The 22,338-nt window shown below is 39.2% G+C and overlaps 1 protein-coding gene across 2 annotated transcripts in view; it reads right to left on the bottom strand.

The window, feature by feature from the left end:
* Positions 1-1,475: 1,475 nt before the first annotated feature.
* Positions 1,476-22,338, bottom strand: part of aff2 (AF4/FMR2 family, member 2) — a 202,730-nt gene continuing 181,867 nt past the window's right edge. The window contains exons 18-26 of one of the 2 annotated variants that reach the window (XM_075480879.1): positions 21,777-22,011; positions 21,367-21,500; positions 19,465-19,528; positions 18,750-18,886; positions 16,215-16,286; positions 15,396-15,489; positions 13,480-13,532; positions 10,704-10,918; positions 1,476-8,976 (exon numbers count right to left, since the gene is read on the bottom strand). In XM_075480879.1, the coding sequence (XP_075336994.1) occupies positions 8,855-8,976; positions 10,704-10,918; positions 13,480-13,532; positions 15,396-15,489; positions 16,215-16,286; positions 18,750-18,886; positions 19,465-19,528; positions 21,367-21,500; positions 21,777-22,011 (1,126 nt within the window). In that variant the 3' untranslated portion in view covers positions 1,476-8,854. The remainder of the gene's footprint in view (positions 8,977-10,703; positions 10,919-13,479; positions 13,533-15,395; positions 15,490-16,214; positions 16,287-18,749; positions 18,887-19,464; positions 19,529-21,366; positions 21,501-21,776; positions 22,012-22,338) is intronic. The other variant, XM_075480880.1, reaches the window with a different exon arrangement.

Genomic DNA, 22,338 nt, shown 5'->3' with positions numbered 1-22,338 from the left:
TATCTTTGGGCTGTGGGAGGGAACTGGAACATGTCAGTAAAAGTTTTGGTTCTAAGAGCAGAAGTTGAAATTCTTTTAAAAAGACTGCTTTAAATTTGCATCGACTTTATCGACAGAGATAAGTGGGAAAATGTGTGGATTCTGCTACAGATCTTATTATTTCAGCTGTGTTTCTATATTAAAGTTACAGTTATATAATACATGTTTGATTTATCTTAATTTATTTTGACTATATTCACATCCAAACTTGAAGGTTTCTTATGTGGAACTCCCATGGGCTGCAGCTAGTCCATCAAGTTTAATTCAAATGCCCCAACATCGAGCTCCTTATCCACAAAATCTGGATATAACATGTGAATGTATAATAAGCTCTTTACAACTTTATAACTCTTTCTGACTGTGTGTTTGGGCCATTCATGAGCTGTCTTGATCACAGCACCCGTCCACATGTAACAGCAGCAGTGTGCATCAGGATTCCCGTGCTCTTGAGCTGTTGGGTTTCCAGCGAGCTGTCTCAACACACCACCGAAACATCACAAAGAATAAATTCAGTTTTAACTGAAAGGATCTGGAGAGGCTGTTTTAATACAATTCAGTACTTACATTCAGGGCAGTGATGTTTTAAAGTAATCAGGATTCTCTATCCATCTGAGTGTGAGCACTTGTATTCTCTGATCTTAGTTTTGGTAGGGCTAATGGACACTTTTGGTGTTTTAGTTCCTCCGTTTCTTTCTGTGTGTGTGTTACATCATATCTCTTTGAGCTTGTTTGATTGCACGGTTACCTATGGCGATTGAACTTATAAATCTAAGCTCCCAGAGGACACACACATATACAGAGTCTTGTATATTTTAAGGCCTGAAAATAGGCTTTCCACCTTCTTACTCACTTATGGAACTGCTTAATTGGAAGAGATTTATGTCTCCCAGAAAACACACTTCAGATTTAGTGTTAACTCAGGACTTCTTGTCCGTCCTCAGTCTTCTCATTTCTCTCACACACTCTTTGGTCTCTCTTTCCCTCCATCACACACCACCCTCTCCTTCCCTCTAGAATTTTAAATGTGCAACTACATTCAATGAATTAATCATGTGAAATAGCCTAATAGTTGCTATGATGTAGAAATAGGAGTTCATTAGTGGTGTAAGAGGACTAGCTTGGCTCCTATGTACATAAAGGCCTCTCAAAGGCTCTTGTCTTATTCATAAATGAATCTTATTAGGTGTAAAATCAGTGACATGCTTTTCATCAGGAAAAAGATTGTGTGAGCATACAATATGCTATTTGTCTTTTTTTTTTGGTTCTTCCTCGTGATTGTTTCTAGTGGTTTGATAAGTAGCTCCATCAGTAATGTAGGTCAGCGTATTCTTTAAACCAATGATAAAAACATGGCATATTTGACTAAAAGAAAAGAAAAGAGAATGCAGACAGCAGGATCACTTGTTCAAACAGATTTTAATCCATATTTCAGAGACATTAAATATTCAAAAACAATGGAACTGCATCACAACTTTTGATCATCACACAGAACAACTTCATTATAAAAAGAACCATAGAAAAGACCAAAAGATAGCACTGATAGAAACAGAAAAAAAGGACATGAAATTGTGCAACACATTTAAAAAACAAAAAACAAAAAAAACAACGCAATCCATGTTGGATGGATGTGTTCTCTGTTTTATGTATTTTGTAGAGCTCTTTACATTGTTGCGTTTAGCAGTGATGTACATTAGATCCACAGGCAAGGATTTTTCAGGCACCATGTTGCTGCTGTGCTCAAAACCACCAGTGGTTGGTTTGAAATGTCCAAATTTATCCATATTTTAATGACCACAACTTTCCAGATTCCACCCTGCAATTTAACATGATTGGATGAAATGAGTTTGGATTCATTTGTGTAGAACTATTCAGATTATCCCCAAGAATACTGTTAGCTCATGTGCTGTATTAATTTGGCAGAAAATCTTCTGTATACTACATGGCACTAATCAGGAGAAGGATGTCCTTCCTCCAACACAAACAAAGTAGAAGGACTGGAAGCTAGACAACTCATAACATGTTACCACAGAACGATTTTTTAAATTGTAATCTGACCAATAAATTTCAAACTATTTCTCTTTAACGATTCGATGTTGGAAAACTGCAGCATTTCAAGCTTCTAAAGATGAATTAGGATATTGTTAGGAGTTGTAGAGCAAAAAAAGCAAAAAAAAAAAAAAAAACAGTTTTCCACTACAGGGATCAGAATGTCTGAAAACCTGAAAGAAATTTCCTGTTTAATGGGTTGGTTTCACTTGGATGGTTTTGATTTCCCACATGATTAAACACTGTTGCTTTCTACAAGGGAAGTAAACTGGCAATAACAGAAATGCTACACACAAAGCAGTGAGAGTCTCATGATAAAAGTTGGCATGATTTGAAAAACAATTTTACTGGTTGGTTAGAACTGAATTACTGACTTTTAAAGTTTCCCTGCTTAGTGTAACACAGGCAAGAAGTTCTCTACCTAACAATACACAATACAAATACGATGCTTAAATGATTTGTACTGTCGCACTTTGTCTTGAGGATGGCTAGAATTTTATTACAACTTGATATGAAATGTCAAGTTTCATCTTAAAAATTTGTTGTGCCTTTTGGGAAAATCTCCAGTCAGTTTTCTTTGAAAAAGCTCACTTTATTTAGAAAGTTTAAAATATGGAGCCCAAACCAGGACAGTCTCTTACTTAGCTAGCTCAACAGAAATATGAGAAATAGTATGCTAACAGCTAGATAAACGCCATGCTTATTCTTTGGGATGTGTACATATAAAAATACTACAAGAAACAACATGTCTGTAAGTTTTTGAGATGTGAAATATTTTTAAAATTTGAACCGTGGATAAAGGCTGGTGTACCTTTTATAGCTTTAGTTTAGCTACGCTATAAGCCTCCTGGTTCAATTTCTGTTACAGTATTACACTGAACAGCCAAGTGTTACATTAACAACAGGATGTCAGTGTCATGCTTTGCTTTGCTTAATTAAAAAATAGAGTGTGTTGCCTGATCATCAAAGAAAGAAAGATACTATTTGGCTGATTAAAGGGATTACTTTGACTGACACAAGTTACTTCTTGCTTTTTTCCCGAACAAGCATCATATTCAGAATCTAACCAGGTAGTTTTGGTGCCAGAATATAACCAAGAAACAAATTAAACAAAATCCCCTTTTAAGAAGGTATTTTGGGTAATGTCATTTCAATATAGCTGTTATGAGAAGTTGAATAAAGCTGGGGAGACAGGGGAGATTAAATCACTTATAATCAGCCATTAAGCATCCATGTGGGTCCAGGTTGCAGAATAAGTTATTTTAATGTTATTCATTGTGTTCAATGTCTTGGAGAGAGAAGTAAAGACTCAGCTGATGCAAAGTTGCTTCGTCTTTACTCACTAAAGGCTTAAACAAGTTGTCAAGGTAACAATCTGCTACAAGCTACAGGTAAACAAATACTACAATTTGGAGGTCTGTTTTCTGGAAGTATTACAACACTTGGCATTATTAAGTAATTGGAGACTGACATGTTACTTTTAACTGTTTATTGCAGATCATAGTCTGGGCAACTAACTGTAGCACTTCTGTTTCCGTCCTGCCAGGGTGGCTGCAGCTGTTTGTGGCCACTACCACAGCTCTAATGTTGGTTGTGTGCTTGGCATCTTTGTAGCATAGCTAGCCGTATGTATTAAACTTGTGTTACCGGCATTTTGTGTATTTTATTAAAGGCGTTAAAGTGAGACTCTGTTGGTGCATCAGAAATATCTTTCCACGCCTTGATAATGCAAAAGATGACAATGACACATTCTTCTCTAGTTGAAAAGTGAGCCTGTTACGCATATTGAATGTAATGTGAATAAAGCTTTTTTTGAAAAGAGGGGAATTAGCGCATATCTGTAAAATGTGCAGCCTGAAAGTTTGTATTTTTCTGTATCACAAATACACTGATTTTATTCAGGAACAATTTGAAATTAAATTCATGGTTACCTCCTACTGATTAAAGCAGGACATGTTATGTATTATGTTAGCATATTTTTTTCTAGAACTATATACTAACAGGAAAACCAAGAACAATGAATGGGTAAATACTGATGGTTCATTTCCTGTTGGAGGCAGTTTCGCCAATCTCTTAAACAATCAAAATATATCTATATTTCATGAATTGCAAACAAATATCAGAGACACTCATAACTGCTAGAGACACTATCCATGTATATTTGGCTTGCTCCCATCTGCTGTTAAAAGAATGAATCAGCTTGTTTAGCTCGCTATTGTAGTGGCTACGGTAGTGAAATTTTCTGTCATGACAACTGTGATAATGCAATAGTAACTAATGAAATATCTGATAAGATACCAGCAGTATAACTGGGCATGCTGAAGAAGTCTGTTTCCAAAATGGTCAAGGTATACCCACATATTCACATTGCATATAAATGATCTGTTGCATGAATTCAACATTTTCCATGGCTGTCATGTGACATGGAGCATAGTGGGATAGAACTGGTGTTTTTGCTGGTCACCAAAGCAATGCTTTTACTTTTTACAGCATATTATTGTATATTATATTGCTGTATACACTCAAAATAAGGGAACATTGAAATGAACAGAAGCCATATATCAATGTCAGTATTTCACTGTAAAACAAATATTGAACTGAAATGAGCAACACTGTGGATCAGCTATTGGTTTGTGACAACTGAAGTCAAAGAGAAATTGTTTGTGGGTTTTGTTTGCAAATGCTTGTGGAAATTTCATGGCTAATGGGACACAGCAAATTTGGCTCATGAGCATAAATCATTACAAAAACCAAACGACAACCAAACCAACGACAGGAAGCTGGGTTGGACATTTGAAATGAGCCGTTTTGTTTTCTTTCAGGAGATAATGACAGCTCTCACGGCTGTACAGGACCACAAGTTGCTAGCACAAGAAGTTGCTTAGCTTAGCTTAGGATAAAGACAAGAAACAGCTAGGCATTGGCCAAGTCCAGTCTCACCAGAAAATATGTAAAAATGACCTTTGTCTACATTACCATAACGTGGGTAACGCTGGGTACATTGTGTATAACAGTGAAAACTAAAGAACAGATTTTGTTTTGTCAAATCTCGACCACTTGTTTGCCCATTTCCAGTCTGTATGCTAAGCTAACTACTACAGCTTCTTATTTAATCAGCAGTCATGAGGGTTGTATCAGTCCTTGTCAATCAATTTACCACCAGCAAGGACGAAGTAGACTTTGCATTATTACGTTAAGGTTTTTTGATGTTCTTGAGTGTTTTATATTTACTTCAGACTGTTAACATTAGCGAGCATTAGGTGAGCATTTAAAGCAGCTTTCTTCAGGTGACGGAGAATATTCACACTGTAAATGACTTATGCAACAAGAAATACACAAATTTCCTTTTTTCTTTCTTGAAATGGATACAAGCAGTTCTTGGTCTGAAGCTACCATTTATTGCATGCAATGATTTAAAAGTTTCAGGCATTTCAGACGAATCCATACTTGTTCAAATCATCAAGAAAAGAAATGATAGCAACTGATGCTAACTAGACCCTAACTCTAACCCTTTAATCTCACGTTTTTGTCTTAAAGCCAAACCCTGGTGTCATCATAAACGCCAGCAAAAAGCTTATGGAAACATCTGATTTTACGAAAAACAATCTCATATTTATACCAATATGGTATGGAAAAATTATTTAGATCCATTCTTTGTTTTTAAATAAATAGAGCAATTCCAAGTGGACACAAATAGAGGCACTTGAGTTTCCGTCTGTCCTTCTTTTTTTCTTTCTTTTTTCTTTTTTTTGATAAAGTGAAAATGACTTTCCACATCCACATTGTCTTCCATACACATTCAGCAATGGTAAAATGATCTAAAACGTAAAAAGTCATAACTGAAGTGCTGGTCATTGAAACCACGACAAGCGGATTTTAAAACTTTGTAGCACATGTGACAACACATGAGAAATGCCACATAAACGGTGTGGCCTCTTGTTTGGAAAGTACCGCAAAGAGTTCAAAATCCCTTTTATGTTGTTGCTGCGTAAAAACAGCCATAGCTTGTACATGGACACAGACATGATCCACACACACATTCATAGATACCCTATCTTTTAGCTTTCGCCTCCTCATTCGTTCACACGGAATCATTCACAAGACAACGAACAAAACAAAAAGAAAAACAACACTGGTTTTAGGAGTCACAGTCTGTACATTATGATACACAAACATCATTATTGTTCGGTAAGGTAATGATTTCGATAGACTTGACAATCATCTGTACACGTATACACACGAACAACACAACACAACAAATGTTGGGAAATGACTATAAGATACCCGGCAGTTGAGTTGATCTCATTAAGAGCTGTACAAAGTTGCAGATTTACTTTGACATCAGGGCAGAGAAGCTGATGTGAGTTTTCCTCCGTGTTTACTTGCTCTGCACATGGGTGGGGGCTTAATTAGAGCCATATCATATTGAATCTTTTAGTTTTCCCCAAGTGTTTGACACCGTAGTGGGTGGGTTACTATGGGAACTAGAACTGAGTGTAATTTCACAAAAGCTCATAACCACCAAGAGAGGAACCAAAAAGATGCTGTATCTGATTGGGGAACAGAAGGCCCTCATTTTTTAGGACCAGTAAGCCAAGTGCTTGTTTTGCTGATCTCTTCACTTGTAGGTTCTACTGTAAGTCAGCTTCTTTGACTGATTCACTGCTCGAGCCTCCGCGTGTTGCACCAGAGTAAAATCAACATACCTGCTCACATTTGTAACGTTGTTCACAGACACTTTTGGACCGTATTTCAGGGACTGCTTTGAAATATTTAAGATGTCTGCCATTAAATGAAGAACAGGATTTTGGTGTAGCTTTACATCATAATGACAAGGGAAGAAGAGTTGGGCCCTGAAAATAAATCACACTGTTTGCACAAGTCTCAGAGGCTACTTAAATGTGAAAACACACATCTTCTAGCTACAACTTAGAAAGTCTTCCTTCTTTTCAGCATCATTAATAATATGCACCAAATCTAACAACATAGCACGTTGTATTTTTCCCGTTTTTTAAAATTCACCAAAGCTAGTTTAATTGCACCACCATTGCCATGTTTCTCCATTTACAAGATTTGTCTTGCCCTATGACCAAATAACACTGTCATGCCATTTTTACACAGAAAGTAGTGCGACTAATTTATATTCAAAATGTGGGTACATCTGCTAAATCAAGCCAATTAAATCCTTTCCCACTTTCAGTGGTAGCTTGTTAGTTTTAGTGCTCTGAGGGCTAACTCTGATAACTACTACTACCTTAAAGAGAACAAGTTTGAAACTACAACAACATGAAGGGATGGTGTTATACCGCAGGCTGTATTAGTTAACGGTTTCTGATAAGCAAGACAATCTCAGATAATTAGACTAGTTTCTTCATTTTGACTGGACCACGGATGTCAGCCCCACACAGCGGGACACAGAATGAGCTGCCAGCTGATTTTACAGATAGTAAAATCAATCAATCTCATCTCTTTTTGATCACTATTGGTTAAGTTTTGCTGTCTGTTTCAGAACCTTCATGTGAGATGTTTTTTTTTTAAAAGAAAATGTAAGCTGTGCTTACTCGTACGACACCGTTGGTGAAAGAATTAGTGTACACTTGGGTGTCATGTCGCCGTTGATGCTATGCTGGGCCAGAGCTGGTAGAAAAAAAAAAAGTGTAAAAAAAAACTACTGCAGAATAATTTGCCGAGTTAACACTTTCCAATTGTACTCAAAAACCAGACGTTGCCAAGTGTTAGTGGGTTTTCTTAGGATTGTAAAAAGGGCTTTATTGAATCCTGTCTGACAATATTTCATATAAACTTTGTTATTTTAAAAACAGCATAATTTTCACTCCTTTTTACACTCCTCCCATGGAATTGCAGATTTGTTAGCCTGTTACCCAATTCATATTTCATCAGTACCCCCTTGGTACTAAATATTTAGATTGTAATGTAGTGGCTTCCTGCTGGAGCATTACTAAATGTCTCTATATTTTTTTTACTCTTTTTTTTTTTGTAATAAAACTCTTAAAAAGTCTTTGAATGAAGAAGTACATTAACACTTTGAAAAAGTATGATCTGACTGACTTATGACTGCAGTCATAATTGGATCACAGCTGTGCAAGTTAGATTCACGCTGTACGCAGCACTGGCAGGTTGTCAGTTTGTTTGGGAGGATCCATCTCTGAGGACTGATGGTTCACTGAAACAGACGCAGAGGACGTCATCCTCCATTAATTTAGCTTTAGTGGGCGCAGCCCAGCCTCGTTCCTGTACCAGTGTGGTCCGTATCTGATGGATTCTACAGCTACTTTTCCTGTTGGATCAATATCAGCCTGAGGCTTTTACACTAGTCACTGACACAGTTCTGGTCCTCTGCTGGAGGAGATCAACCTCTGTTGAGCTCTTTGCCCATCTTCAGCTTCCTTAATCAGATCAGTCTGTTATCTTTAATAAAATTATCCAATCTTAGTTAAGCCACTTTTTACTTTCCTCTCTTGTTCTTTTTCTGTTCGGAGCCACAGCAACGTTTGTCGCTTTTAGCCTCAGAAGTTTAAGCACTGATACAATGTAGCTGTTCTTGAAATCAGGATCCGTCAAATGTTTCACATGCTAGTTTGAGTTCTGCGAATCAGACAACTTCCCAAACTCAGGTTGTTTAAAGGGACAAAGTGGGAAGTGAAGCATCGTCCTGTGTCTCATCTCACTTGTTATCCCAGTTCTAGATCCCAGGCCCATTTCTTTCCATTTTTTCCCCTCCAATTTTATTTCCGCTCTGGTTTAGTCTTTACAACAGGTGAGCCTCTATGCGGAGCCAGTGCAGTCCCTGTCTGATGTAGCGTACCAGCTCAGTCATGCTGCTCGGCTGACTCAGGGGCTCCATGACGGAGTCCAGCTCCTGGAAGAAGTCTACAGCAGGGAGGGTGAAGGAGAGACAGAGTTACTGAAGGTTACTGCTGCTGCTGAAATGAAACAACTGTTTTTCAAAAGGTGGAATGGACAAAAAGAGGCAAATGCAGTTGTTTTTTTCTTTCTTTTTTTTTGGTCACAAGTGGCCTTGATCAAAATTCATAACGGCATCAACACCTTCACCAAGCTGCACCTGCCTGGTTGATCAGTCGAGCATTTTAAGTGTGAAAGATGAAGTCAAATTTGGCTGATTCTTCTTTGATACTTATATTCACAATGAAATACATCTACTATATACACAATCTGAAAAAAAATAAAAAAGTCACCACCTGGATTTTAACTAAGAGATTAAGATCCCTGTGACCCTGAGACAGATGCCAACCTGGAGTGCTGGGCAGCCATTCACAGCACCTGGGGAGCATGGGGGTACGGTGCCTTGCTCAAGGGAACCTCAGCTATGACAAGGAGGTGGACAGACACCCCTCCGTCAGTTCCACTAATCTTTTTTGAATGGCGAGAGTGGGAATTGAACCTACTAACCTTATGGTTATTGGACGACTGACTCTAACCACTGAGCCACAGCCGCCCCTAAAGGTACATTACGACCACCAGCACCCAGAACTTAAACAGCTTGGGGGCTCGAAGATTTATTTCAGCCTTGGGCATTTTCTTTTTCTTCTCTAAAGTCTGAGATTCAGGGTAGATTAGGCAAATTCTGATGCATTCAAGTTCATTCACATTCAAATTCAAATTTCAATTCTGCTGAAGTGTGTCACTCCTCCCCGACAGTGCCTGCAGGAGCGTTAGCACTACCGCACTCAGCCCACAACTAAGAATCTCTCCATGTCGCACATGATTGTGGGGTTTTGGGTGTTCTTATCTTTGTCTTAGAGTATTACTGCTGTGAAAAGATCGGAAAAGAACAATGTATTGCTCTGGTTTCACTGCTTGCTCGACCACCGTACTTGTGTCTCCTCAGTTGTCTCCCGCACGAGTAAGTGTTCGTCAGCTCCATTAACTTTAAAAATCTGTAAATGTGACACATTTCTATTGGGTTTTAGGTATTTTTTATCTGTGCCTTGCTTAGAGCTCAACCACTGTCAAGCAATCAGCGATAAGAGTTTTATTGCTTTGATTGAACTGCTTTCTTGCCACAATCTGAGCTCTGTTTCCCCCGTGGAGGAGCTCTGGAGCTCCAAAAATTCTGGAGCTCCCAAAATGAGTTTGCATGTTGTGCTTACAAACCGTAACAGCTATTCCTGCAGTACAACTTAAAGCTGACTGATTTTATGAGCTATTGTGCATATCAAACCTGACATGACATACTTGGTGGTTTGAATCTACGGCATTTCTACAGCTGCCGACTCCTGTGACCTACAGTGTAGCCTCCTCTTAAAAGATTTCATATTTGCTCATCTAATCGCCCTGCTGTCAGGACGGTTTTTAAACACCTCGGGAGAACAGATTTACATCTGCCAAAGAGTTTGGAGTTAAGTGAGCAGTGAAACACACAATGGAACAAAATGACAGCAACAGTATGTCTTGGCTGCTGTGAGGTAACACCGCAGCAAGAAAAGATTTATTACATCTAAATGTTTCCAGATGTTGAAAATATGAATTCATTGACAGGATCGTAAATGGTCAACTGACTCCTCTGCCTCCGGCGTGTAGGCGCTCGCCCGAAATGAAAAGCAGTCATGTGAAGTCTGGTGTGTCTCTCGTCTTACCCTGGCTGTCAGTGGCCAGTCTGTCAGCAGTCTCCCAGTGCTCATAGCTCCGCAGGATGTTGTTGGTGATGTTAACATGACTGGCAGCCATGTGGTGAATCCGTTGGGGAATTGCCACACTGCCCGACGACCCCGCTGCACTTCCACCTCCTCCTGCTCCTCCGCTGCTGGCTGGAGAGGGGCTGAGTGAGAGGGGTGATGGAGTCCCGTTGACCCTGGAAAATAGCGAGAGGCAGTAAGTCCCAGTAACATCCTGGGACCTGAACAGGGAGGCCCTGTGAGCTGGAGGGGATTCTGAGTCATAATATAGACTCACTCATGCTGTTTAGTGTTACATATTTTCCTGAATAGTCTCACTGCTGTTAAAGATTTACTCTCTGTTTTAAAAATAAAATGATAGCTCTGTTGTGCGTTGACTACTTTGTAAGCTTGTCTGGGATTTCTACGAATAGTTCATCAGGCGCTCCATTTTATCCACATCTTAATTCTAGATTTTGTAATTGAATTATTGAGATTTTATCAAAACATACCCAATAATTGCAACTTTGAAGCATTGCTTGTGGCGATTTTGATTTCCAAAATCCAAGAAAAAAAATGGGAAAATTCATCTAAGCCAAATCACTGCAGTTTAGTTTTCCCTTTTTTTGATTTTCAGGACCGATTTATATTCCTGTGAAGTTTCTATGTTGTAAGTGGAAAAACAGTTATTAATCTGAACTTTAACAAATGGATAAATGCAAAACATGATGTACCATACGCCACAAAGCATTAATATGAAGCCTGCTTGCAGCAATTAGTTCAATTTGGAATAATATTTGCTTTCATTTTCTCTTTTTGTGGCCACTAGAGGGCAGTTGAAAACTCAGTAAACACTACAGTGACATATTAACAGACAGTGCAACATTATTATTATTAACTTTGGTTTGATTTGTTAGTTTGTGGATTTGTTTGTTTGTTTGGAGGATTACTCCAAAATGATAAGGACAGATTTTCATGAAAATTTGATCTAATGGCCCAAAAATACAGGCGATTCATTTTTTCATTGCAATTTTTTGGCAATTTTGAACCGTTTTTATTTCTTAACAATGAAAAGCTAGAGGCCAATTGCATTGCTCGTCTGGTTTCTCAGGTGTTCCATGTACAGATCTCATCTTAAATTTCCATCAGGCTGGAAACAATGCAAATCAGTTTATTGTGAGATCCTTACGGTCAAAACAGTGATCCAAAAGACACTCTTTTAGAGCATGCAAAGCTACAGAGAGAGAGAATTTCTATATGAGGTTTTCACTATGAGTGACGCCTTTCTCATTCCATTGTGTGTTTTAATGAGTTGATTATTGCAGTTTTAACTTTATATAACAATTGGCTAAACACCAGTACAGTAAAAAAGAAAACAAGCATAAATATTGGTATAGCTTCTTTTTTTTCCACTAGAGACAATGTTTGTCCAGTAATGGACTGAAATAAAACTTTTCATCTAGACCGGAAAGTAAAAAGCTTGTATTGTTGATCTTGTGGATGCAGCTTATGTTTCCACTGTAACTTTTCTCACAATGTTAATATGTGTGCTTCCATGTATAAACTGAAAAGATTGTATACTGTAAACTGTACACGTATGTAGGAAGTTGGTTATCGTGAACGGCTCACGTAGTATCAGAAGTAAGCTAAAAAACTAGCTAATGCTCATCTTATTATGAGCGGTAAATCAGCTATCCTTTTTATTTTCGTAATTAGATGATTTTTCAGTTACAATGAAAAAAAAGACTGTATTGACTGTTTTTTCCCTTTTTTGTCACCCGGTAAACTTGAAAAAAACGAATTCAGACTTGAGATCGTGTGTTGATTGAGTGTTATTGCTCATTAGCCGTTTTCACACACAAATACAGCATTCTTGTGTGTTATATGTGTACAATTTGAGCCGGCCTTTTTTTTTCTGCAGTTGCTATTCACACGAGCACATCACAGGAGGCTCTCTGCTGGTGATGCGTTCTCACAGCTGGAAATGTGTGGGAGGGGGTATGGGGTGTGAAGAGCGAGCAGGAGGCAACACGGGTTGCAGAAATTAGGGCTGTGGAAAATTGCCGTGCTTTCTTTATAACACCTCGAGAATAGCAGAAGGAAATGATGAATGAATGTTGAATGTTGAATGGGAATGGAAAAGTCCCCCTTGCCTGGTAAAACTCTTCCCCCTTGTGGTGACAATCGCTGAAGACACAAGTAAAAAAAAAAAAATCATTTTTTAAACATAACTGAGGAGATTCGAGATGCAGCGTTTCTGATGTGTACAGTGACAACGCACACGAGTACAAAGTGCTCTCCCTGTCTTGCACAGCTGGGTGTGGGGCTCTGGGAATGATATAATGTCTGTGATGTGGCCTTGACCCTTGCTGACCCACAACTTGCGTCTGATCCAGTGCCACACACACACACGTGTGCACACGCCCACACACACACACTGAGCAGCTACAGAGCTGTCCAAACTCATTAGTTTCACATCCGCAGCTCATCCATGCCTCTCCTTCTCCATCTATCATCACTCCTTCTCACCGGGGACTCAGCAGCCCCTCCAGTCTTCTCCTCACGTCTACAACAAATCAATCCCTTTATTTGCTTCCTGAGGGGTTTGTTTGAGCAAGTGGCTGTCAGGAGCGGCTTGGTATGCTGCAGCAGAGCTCCGGTGAATTATAAATTCTCAATTATCTAGGTGAATGACGGGGATGACACTGCTGGCTGCGTGTACCTGCGTCTGTGTGTGTGTGTGTGTGTGTATACTCACTTTCCATTGGTCCTCCAGGGAGAAGGTGCTTGGTGGGAACTCTTGGCTGAATTCTAGATAAAAAAAACACAAATCTATGAAACCATGCAGTTTCTTTAAAGAAAGGAGAAACATATCAATAATAATAGTAAAAGTATCAAGTAAATGTTTATCTCGAAAAAATAAAAACAACTTAAGATTTGATCATTTTTTTTAGTCTTAATATTTAGCAAAAACATCTAATAATCTATTTAGACATCAAATCTATTATTTTTTTTGTTTTATTAAAACACCGGAGAAGTTTACAGGGACATTTTTGTCATTTCTTTTTCTTTAAATCTGACTCTTTGACACTATTTAAGTAAGTGCACTTTACCCCACCGGGCCTCATAGTACATAGACACATAGACACATAAAAAAAGATGTCGCCGATGAAGAAAGAGAAGCGACCATTTCAATTTAGTTTATAGAGAAACTCTTTTAGAAAAATGTTTTCAAACCAATTTCCAAAAAAAAAGTTGTCACTGTGTAAAATGTAATAAAATTACTATTTGACTCATTTAATTGAAAATAGTGAAAATATAATGTATATGCTCATTTTGAATGTTATGTTTATAAAAAGTTTGGTCAAGGAAAATTAGTGTAACGCTAAAAATGGTTGAAGAAAAATTGTGAGGGCAAATATTTCAACCATTTATTCTGTTTTTTAGTGTAAAATGTGCAAATAAGTTTGGGCCACTATGCAAAGACAACACCTTTTTCCCACCTTCCCAGGGCCTGGACTCTTCAGGCAAACTGGAAAATCATTCTGTGGTCTGACAAATCAAAGTCTTTAATTCTTTTCGGAAATCACTGTGGATAAGTCCCAGACTGCAGAGGAGAGGGATCATCCGTAATGTTATAAGCACACAATTATAAAGGTAACATCAAGAGATGGTATGGAAGTACACATGGCAATGGCAACTTGCACATCTGTGAAGGCACCATTACTGTTGAAGAGTTTAAACAGGAGAGGACTTTTTCAGGGAAGGTCTTGCTTAATTCAGCAAGACAATCCACATTCTCCACATATTAAAGCAGCAGCACTCTGTACTAAGAGTTTGGGTGCTAAGCTGTCCTGAAAGCAGTCCAGAAGTGTCATCTACTGCGAACCTTTGGTGCATTGTGAAACAGAAAATATATCAAAGGAGGTGCTGCTGCTGACCATCTGAAATCCTATGTTGAACTTTCTTTGAAAGTTGAATATTTTGGAGGAACCAATGCAGCTATGAACTGTTTCTTGAACCAAATCTCACACATTTGGGCAATTCTATGTGATCTCCTTTTGATAACTAATTCAATAACTAAGATAATATTTCTTCACTCCCATTTCCCTGGAACTGTTTGGAATTCCCCTGGGCAGGGCCGCCTCCTTCCCTGAAAACCTCTTTTAGAGTTTAGAGTGTTTTGTTTGTTTTTTGGTAAAAATGAACTGCTCTGACTTTCTGTCAACACATGCTGTATGTACACAGCCTGCGCACATATGCACAGCTAAATCCCCAGTCGGTTGCTTCCCAGGAATCCGATCCCATCAATGCAAATGCGGCACTGTGATAATGACATACTCAGTTATTAATTAAACTAAACATAATTAATCAAAACAAGCACATTAAACCCCAACAATCCACTGTGATGATTGATGGAGCTTATTAAATACATTAATACCAAAGAGAAAGAATGGAATTTAATAACATCATGCAAAATTAATGCACAGGCACCATGAAAATGAATATGAAATGTCTTTCAGGGACTGTAATTGGCTTTGCATGTTTTTCACAGAAGGAGGAAATGAAAGAGGGGGGAAGGAAATCAAGACTGTGTCCAACCGTGTGTGTGTAGGTGTGTGTGTGTGTATGCGCGTGTGTTTGAGAGTGTGTGTGTGTGTGTGTGCGGGTTACCTTGAAGTACTCCATGAGCGACCGTGAGTACTTGACAGCGTGGTCTTTCTTCAGATGGAACATCCTCAGATACAGCAGAGACAGACAGCGGTTACTATGGAAACACAAGCATTAGAAGGCAGATGAATCCTCTCTACAGATTTATTTTAAATCTCCGTCCTCTGTATTATTTTTCAAGTCGTCCACACATAATGCACCCGGACTTCAAACGCGCCCCACAAGTCCTCACAGGTTAGGAAGGTTTTCAGTACAGAGAAGAACCTGGGAAACCTCTATTTTTGTTCAGAAATGATCTCATGTGTCAGAAGATTTTGAAAAAGATGTGTGACAGGCTGTTTAAACAAGTCACGCACGGATCATTTCCAAACACATGTGGAGTTTCTCACTGCAAAATCTGTGCTTGAGTCTTTGGGAGAGTTGCTGTCACTGCACCCAACAGCGACCCATCACCTGCTGCAAGTCTAATATTCTTCTTGTATCTCTGTGACCAAGATATCCCCTTAACCTCCCATCTATGTCAGGACCTGCTTTACTTTAGTTTTTTGCTTCCATGTGAAGCTGGACGCCTCTTAATTTGTGCTACATTAAAGCTACACCACAGTGTTTATTGATGGCTTTGAGTCCTTAAATTCAAACACTGACTCTTCCCAAAGAGCAAAAACAGCAACTTTGAAGACTTCTTTGGCACCTGGTTGTAAGAGCTGCTTGGAAGGTTGCACCTGCTGTAATGTTAAATCCAGGCCATGGCCCTGCTCCGACAGTCTCTCTCACACACACACACACACACACACACACACACACAATAGAGGGGAAACATACCACAGCACAGCTAGTCTCTTCTCAAAGACGGTGGCTGAGTGGCTGGTGAAGTTCTTCAACCTCATGGCGTACCTGCAGTCGAGAGATGCTCGTTACTCATCTGCTGACATTTTCAGATTTCGTACAGTAAAAGGTATGCATGTATGCCTAAGATTTGTTTTTAAATCTGAGAATTCTTCTCTTTCAAAGAGCTGTGCTTCGTGACAACAGCGAGATGGAAGACAGCGAATTCTTCCAGCTAGATGTGAGCTGAAGGTGGCCTTGGGCAAAACAAGCCACAGTTCAGCTTCATCTAACCCTGTGCAAGTAAACTGTTCTCCTCTGGTTATGTTTTTGTTTATCTGAAAAAAGAAAAAAATAGTGTTGGGTTCAGCTGCTTATGGCGATCTAATGAACCCAGGGTGGTTTGTTAGTCAAAGGGATATTCATCAGCGCTGCATGAAGGATGAGGAGTTACTCCTTCGTACTTTATTGATCTTTGAAGAAAAATACATGTCCTTTCTTTGGTTCTCTCCTCAGAGAGGTTAGAGGTCAAATCTCTGATGAGCAGCCCTCTAGCTGTTAGAGATGTAGTGTCTTGCTCAAGAGCACTTCAGCAGGATGCATGAGAACAGACGAGAAGATCCTAAATCTGAGCACTTGAAGCTAAATGGTTCCAACCCACTTCACCACCCTGCCGTCAGCCCATCGGCTCTCAGATGTAGGACTCATCTCTTATTCTCAGCTTGCTCTCTTTAAGTTGCACTCAGCTGCTTCACACATCGGCAGCTCTCCAAAGCTGCAAAACCAGAAATCCTGCAACGCAACACTGGTTAAATTAAACTGAGTAGCAGCTTCGTACCGTACCAGTGTTTGAGGCTGCACTATAAAAATGAAGAAAATACAAGTTTAGATGTTTACGAGGAGACCTTTTGTTTTTATGAAAGGCCTGAATTTGAATTTGTCGTGCACTGTGGAAAAGAGGTGAATAGAGGTGGCCACAGAATTTTATTGAGGCTAATGAGCTGAAAGTGAAAGAGGTCAGGGAGGATGAGCTAGTGCTGTAAATTCAAGTTATACGGGTTTTAAGGAAGAAATCAGTTAATTACATATTACAGAAGCAAAGCTGCATAAGGCACTTTCAGTAGTTCTTTATTTTCAGAGAAATTTCCCTAAGTAACTGATATATATATATATATATATATATATACTAGGGCTGGGCGAGTTAACTCGTTATTATCGCGTTAACTCGTAAATTATTTAACATTAATAAATATTTTATCGCGCCTTAAGAATTTAATAATTTATTTTTCATTTTTGGGGCTTTTGTGCCTTTAATGAAGAGAGGCACAAAAGCCCAAAACTGTGTGTCTTTCCCTGAGGGGGGAATGACACGCAGCACAGGGCCGTCCCATGAGGGACTCGAACCGGGGCCAGCTGCAGCGAGGACTATAGCCTCTTGTACATGGGGAGCCTGCTCAACCCACTACGCCACAGACCACCCCTGTTTTATTATTTATTTTATTATTGTAAAAGTCTGTTGTTCACCGGAAAAGAAAGTAATCGGCGGATCCACCAAACATGGAGAAGGGTATGGAACTTTTACTCGGCCATTTTCATTTTAAAGTTCTTCCAGACGGCGGAGTCGACAGAACCAAAGTCATCTGTAAACACTGCCAAGTTGAATTTTCTTATCACCGTAGTAGTTCCAGTCTAAAATGTCACTTAAAGGCAAAACACACAATTGATACCAGCAAGTCATTTAACGAAACAGACAGTGGAGCGAGGCTTCTACATAAAAACTACAGAAAGATGCTGATGTTAAAAGTGTGTTTGCACAACAAATGTTATGGCACTTTCATTCATATGGCAGCACATTTACAATAAAACTAAATGCTAAAAGCTATACACTACTTTTGAATTCATTTTTGGATTTAGCGCACAAATGCGATTAATCGTGATTAATCAGGGAAATCATGTAAAAATCATGATTAATTAGATTAAAAATTTTAATCGTTGCTCAGCCATAATATGTTTATATATATATATATATATATATATATATATATATATATATATATATTTATTTTTTTAATTTTTTTTTAAAGAAATACTGATACAATGTAGAATGTAATGTGTTGTTGTTCGTCCGGTATTATATTTACCTCATTCTAAGACATCGTAAGGAACTTTAAGGAAGCAATGCTGCAGTCAGCAAAGCTTTAGCTATGCACACCTGTTACACCACAGAAGAGTTTTTAGGTTTCCACCAATCAGAATAATTAATAAAACAAGTCAGATACATTATGTCAAAGGGACTCATTATCAGTAGTTGAAGTCTATAATCCATGTTCTACAAGATGAGCTTGCTCTGTTGTGTCTTTCTTGTTCGCTCAGATTGTAATTCATATAAATGAACAGACACATTTACTCCTCCACCTGAGCACAGTTCAGTCGAATGCAGCAGATGAGCTTCATTCTGCAAACTAGCCAAAGGAACTGGAAAGCTGTCTTTAACAAATAATTTTCCCTTCCTTTTATTCTTTTCATTCATACCTGATAAGCTCCACAGTCTCCGAGTACATCGTGTATGGCGATTTGGCCTCCAGCGGGTCTCGCTCCATAGCGTTGCCACACTCTATGAACGATAGGGCGCCGTCTGCGTAGTTTACCGCTTTGCCAAATTTGTCCATCTGCGGGCAGAGGGTTAAAAAGAAGAGATGGCAGAGAGAGAAACAGAGTGACAGAGATAAACTGAAATGCCACACAGCAGAGACAGGCAGAGAGTACATGAATGAGAGCCTTCGCAGCACTGTGGCAGAAGCACAGCCTTCTCTTTGAATAATCTCCCACTAAGATGCAAATAGCCACATAAATCTGAGGAAACAACTCGTAAACATAATATAAATAACACGTTAAATAAATCTCATTTCATTGTTCGGGGAGGGTCCAATCATTCTTTTGATTTTGTATAATTTTGCAGACATCATCAGTCCTTGAATGCGGTGTTCCCATTGAGATAAATTGTGCAATAAATAACACAAATTATACAGTACAGTCCTTGATACAACATAGATTTTTATTCTACAGAGACTAACGGCGCACATGCAATTACAGGCTAGACTTGAGATGTGTGTCTTCGAATAATTTTCGGCTCTCTGTGTATCTAACCAAGTGCCTCCTGCACTGTATGTGCTGAAGCGCAGAGGAGTGAGTGTGTATCTTTCAGTGATTGATTTTCAGTGAAGCGTTGAGCCACACAACATCTTACCAAAGCATCAGCCTTGTGCTTCAGTCTCTTTGCCTCCTGCATGTAGTAGTCTGCGCTGTGGACTCTGGAAAGAAAGAGAAATAATAGAATTTAAAAAAACAACAACATATAAAGCATGTCTGCACTGACATTTCATTCAACAATAATTGAAAGAAAAGCAGAAAAAACATGCAGCATAACAGAGTGATTTACATAATCACTGACTTCGAGTAGCAGGCAGTGCACCACACACAGATGTCTACATGTGTATACACACCTCGGGCTTAATGTAACCTTAGCATAACAACCAAACATGTTGTTTCATGAATAATGCGAAGGCCTTTTGGGAAAAATAAGTAAGGAGATGTATCGTCTATTCAGGTTTCAGCATAATTGGACGAGTGATGACGTACAACCTCAATTTCTCCCAAAAAGTTGGGGCACTTATTTTTTTAAATTTTACTATTTTTTTAAAATTGGGGCTGTAGTTTCAGCTATTTCCACCACTTACAGTGAACTAACACGCCACTACCCTTCACGAAGCGTGTTGGAAAATAAGTAAGCCGTGTTTTGACTGGAAAACAAAATGCACAAGAGAACCTCATTTGAAATTATGCAGGGTTCAAGTTGGGCTGGTTCCAATTAGCATTTTTCCCATTTAAATGGACTAGGTAGGATATCATGGATCTTATTCTGGATCTGAGTTGTTCTGTAATGGCCCAACCTTTATTTAGTATTCGGGATCCTGAATATTTAGCATTCGACGCTAAACCTGCCCTAGTTTGGGACTACATTAAGAACAGAAAAAACAGGTAGTTAAGATTGGTTGGAAGAGGTTTCTTCTAAGATTAATTGACTGCAATATACCCATCTCATTATTAACATATCCAACCCATCATAGAAATTAGGAAATGGTTTTATTAAAAATGGTGTGTGATATAATTAAGGACATTAAATAAATTTTTTGGTTTTTTTTAAACCGTCCTTTTTGTCCAATATGACTTTAATCTGTCAGCTAGGATTTTCAGCAAACACGCTCGCAACATGAACATGAAGTTCAGTCTTTTTGCATGTTTTTGTAAAAACTGCAAAGAGTCCCAATAAAACTCATTCACATATTTTTCTGTTTTTCTGTCCGACAGCTAAAGGTGTCAGGTGCGCTTCATTTTTTAAGCCCCAGCCAACTAGCCGGACTACCTTCGTCAACGTCAAAACTCAGCTGGAACTCGGCTCACAGGACGCAGCAGGGGGTAAGAAAATGTTCATAAATGATATTGCTAATATGGGATGTCATACAGCTTCATGTCAAAAGAGGCGAACTATCCCTTTAAAATAGTTGTCGCTCTGCGCTAATAAAAATCCCGATTTTATAACCGCAGCATCATCAGACAATCACCACTCAAGTACCTTAAAGATGCCTGTGCAGTGAATTCAGCTTTGTTGATATGTTTACATGCTAGCTGTTGTTCAATGTTGTTTTGAAATACAGAATAACGGTTCAAATTTGTTTCTCAAGAGACAAATCGCCCTGGTTTTATGAAGATTCAGATGAGCTTCAAACTGCATGTCTATGGAAACGGAGTCATGTAATTCCTATTTGCTGGTTATATGAGAACGCATTGCACTGAACATACAGCGTGAGCCTGAGCTAATAATATGAATCCTTTAGTAAGGAAGCAAAGTGCCTCACATTTATCCGGTGGAATAAACAAGTTCTGCCACGAGAAGAAGAAGCATCTCCCGTGTTCTGATGCAGAAACACTGTTTACAGCAAAAACAGTTTGCCAAATAGACTTCCTAATGAGACTAATAAGAGCCATTCTCAGTAAATACCTACCTCAGCTAATGTGTCAGTGCTGCACTGGTAATGACCTACAAATCATTACGCTGTTAGTGCACGTGCTGTTGTGAGTTTCTACATACGTGTCACTAAATGACAGTCTTGGCCTGCGAGGTTCAGCGGGGTCCATCAGAGGCTCCGACCACACCTCAGAGTCTGAATGGCCGTTGGCATGGTAACCGTCTCCACAAGGTTTGTCAGCGTGGGAATCCATTTCCTACAGTCGAGGGGGGATTGAAACCCGTGGTTTAAATAGTGTTGGCATTATAATGTTTGGCTTTCATGCTCAACGGTAACGCATCAACTTCCTCAGTCACTCCATAGTTTCCTTGTTACTTTACAACAGAACCCTAATGTCAGACCCAGCTGTTACACCTCCTGGAAACATGCTGATCATTTTCATGCCATTGTTCTCGTCAGAGGTTAACTTGATCACCGGGTTTTTATAAAACCTGCTCATAGAAGTGAATATTGACCTGTAATATACACTTACGGTGCCATTTCTTGCATGGGATGAAGCTTTGCCTTCCCCCCTCCTGTGTCTGTGAGAGGAAGATGAGGTGGAAGTAGAGGACACGGAGCTGGGCAGCATTACGACAGCTCCACCTTCCTCGCTGAGAGAGGCGTCACAGGATCGTTTCCGAGGGGGTTCGTCAGAGAGGGGGGACAGCAGGGGTGGAAGCAGCTTCTCGTCCCGCCGTCGAGCCTGCTTCCTGTTTAGAGAGCTACTAAACGTTCACACACACACACACAAAGGTACAAAAACAACATGATGCATTAAGAGTGCATCATCTTTAGGTAGAAGTAGGATATATCCTGGAATGCCCTAACTTTTTGCAGAGACCAGGGGTTTTGGAGGAATCCAAGTGAAATAACTGACTCTCGCTACTTAGATTGAGTCATGAAGACCTCGTTTGCCTGCTTACTATTTTGGCCTTCCAACATTTTTCCCGCTATCCTGAAGTTAAACTCTCGTATTTGTGATGCATAAAGAGACACACACACAGGAGACCCGATGCAAAGGCTAATTAATGGCCAACACAAAACAGCCCAAA

Source organism: Odontesthes bonariensis, chromosome 13 (genome assembly GCF_027942865.1).
Source record: "Odontesthes bonariensis isolate fOdoBon6 chromosome 13, fOdoBon6.hap1, whole genome shotgun sequence".
NCBI classification, from domain to species: domain Eukaryota; kingdom Metazoa; phylum Chordata; class Actinopteri; order Atheriniformes; family Atherinopsidae; genus Odontesthes; species Odontesthes bonariensis.
The sequence above is the reverse complement of the archived record's forward strand: the minus strand, read 5'-3'. Positions and strand labels throughout refer to the sequence as shown.